Raw genomic sequence first — 1,742 nt, forward strand, 5'->3', positions numbered from 1 at the left:
TGGGAGGCCTGACCGCGGTAGAGATGTGAGGACAGGGCCGGGCACCGCTGAGCACCTGCCCCACGCGCGACCGTTGCTCATATGGCACAGGCCCTCGGGAGCGTCCTACCTGGGATGCGGTTCAGCGTCACCCAGAAGTGCTCGTCGGGGCTGAAGGTGTCCTGCGACCACCGCAGCAGGTCCACGGCCCTCGGGTCATGCAGGACAAAGTCCACGAAGGGCCTGGTCAGCGCCACGTACGCTGAGCCGAAGTAGATGGTCAGGTTGTGCGGCGCAGGCGCCTTGAGCGCCGCCGTCCGGATCACGTAGGAGGCCTCCTTGGCCAGGTGCTCCCGGTGCACGTACCTGGTCCTGGGCACCGCGTGCACGGGGGGCAGCACCCCCGGGGTGATGTTGCGCCCCCGGAGGCCCTTCAGGTAGCGCACGATCTCCAGGTTGGTCCTCAGCGGGAAGTCCTGTCCGCAGGTGTTGAGCACGTACCTCCAGGGCACGGCCGAGCCCGCCAGGTCCGCCAGGCAGTGCAGGTCGGCCTGCAGCCGCGACACACCCCCGTACACCACCGGCTCCCTCCGCGAGGCGGCGAAGGCGTTGGGGAAGCAGCGCAGCAGCCGCTCCACGGCCCGCTGGAAGTCGGGGTCCGCCTTGCGGTCCACGTGCACGCAGTACACGTTCTGGGGCGCGTACACGGCCCTGAAGAGCCGCTCGAAGGTGCCGAAGTCCTTGTGCACCACCATGGCGTAGGCCAGCGGGAAGGCGGCCTCCTCGGCGGACAGCGGGGTGGACACGTAGTGGCCCTGGGCGAGGTAGTCCCGGCAGGAGGCCTGCTCTTGGATCCTGAGCTTGTGTCTCCACAGGAAAGGGGTTTTGCCTTCGCTGAAGGCAGCGCAGGCTTGCGTGAGGAGCGAGGTCTCCTTGTTATTCAGCTGGAAGCTCTGCTCCCTCCCGAAACTGAGCACATAGAAGGCGATGAAGAGAATCACACAGGAGAGGGGGACGATGAAGAGGTAGCGGGTGGGGGGCATGCCTCCAGGACTGGGGGCTCCAGCCTGTCCGCGGTCCTGCCTCCGCTGGGCCCTGGGGCTCAGCTCCCCGAACTCCGCGCCTGCCCCGGGGTGCAGCTAAGGGGTGGCCTCATCCAGGCGTCTGGCGTCTTCTCCCCATGCTGACAGCAGAGCTCTCCGCCAGCTGGCGTGCCAGGGGCCTCTCAGTGACAGAGCAGGTGCTGTGCCCCTGCTCAGCTCCCTCAGCGCGTGCAGATCGGGTTTCTGGGTCCCTTCTCAGTCCGGTCCCTTCTCTTCCGTTTCCCTGTTATGCTGCTCCCTCTTGTTATTGTGGGACCGGCTGGGAGAGCTGAGAGCAGCTCCCGGCGGACTTCCTGGCTCAGTCATAGGCTGAGGGAGGCCACGCCCTCCAGGGAACCCTGCCAGCTCCCTCCCGGCCCTGGGTCCCCAGGAGGACAAGCCACAGCCACAAGGTCGGGCTAAGGAGCCCCCCCCCTCCAGCGGGGGGGCCCCTGCCTGGCTGGGGCTCTAAGAGGGGCTCAGGGCTGAGCAGAGGCTGCTCCACACCCAGAGCCAGGCTCCCACAAATGTCCCCAGCATCACAGAATAACACTTTCCAGAGGATACTTCCCATGAAAACACCTGCAATGGCTCAGACTCTGGAGAGCAGGGTGGGGGGTGGGCACCCCCTGGGCCACCGCGAGGCCACCCAGCCCGGGGCGCTCACTCTCCCAGCCAAGC

General features: G+C 67.0%; 1 protein-coding gene across 1 annotated transcript; it reads right to left on the reverse strand.

Moving 5' to 3' along the window:
* Nucleotides 1-1,471, reverse strand: LOC101636178 (N-acetyllactosaminide beta-1,6-N-acetylglucosaminyl-transferase-like). The gene has a single exon (XM_004695458.2). It carries the CDS (start codon nt 1,020-1,022, stop codon nt 78-80), a length of 945 nt encoding a protein of 314 aa, XP_004695515.1. The 5' UTR covers nt 1,023-1,471; the 3' UTR covers nt 1-77.
* Between the last annotated feature and the right edge of the window lie 271 nt (nt 1,472-1,742).

Source organism: Condylura cristata, unplaced genomic scaffold (genome assembly GCF_000260355.1).
Source record: "Condylura cristata isolate star-nosed mole 26May11 unplaced genomic scaffold, ConCri1.0 scaffold00065, whole genome shotgun sequence".
NCBI lineage: Eukaryota > Metazoa > Chordata > Mammalia > Eulipotyphla > Talpidae > Condylura > Condylura cristata.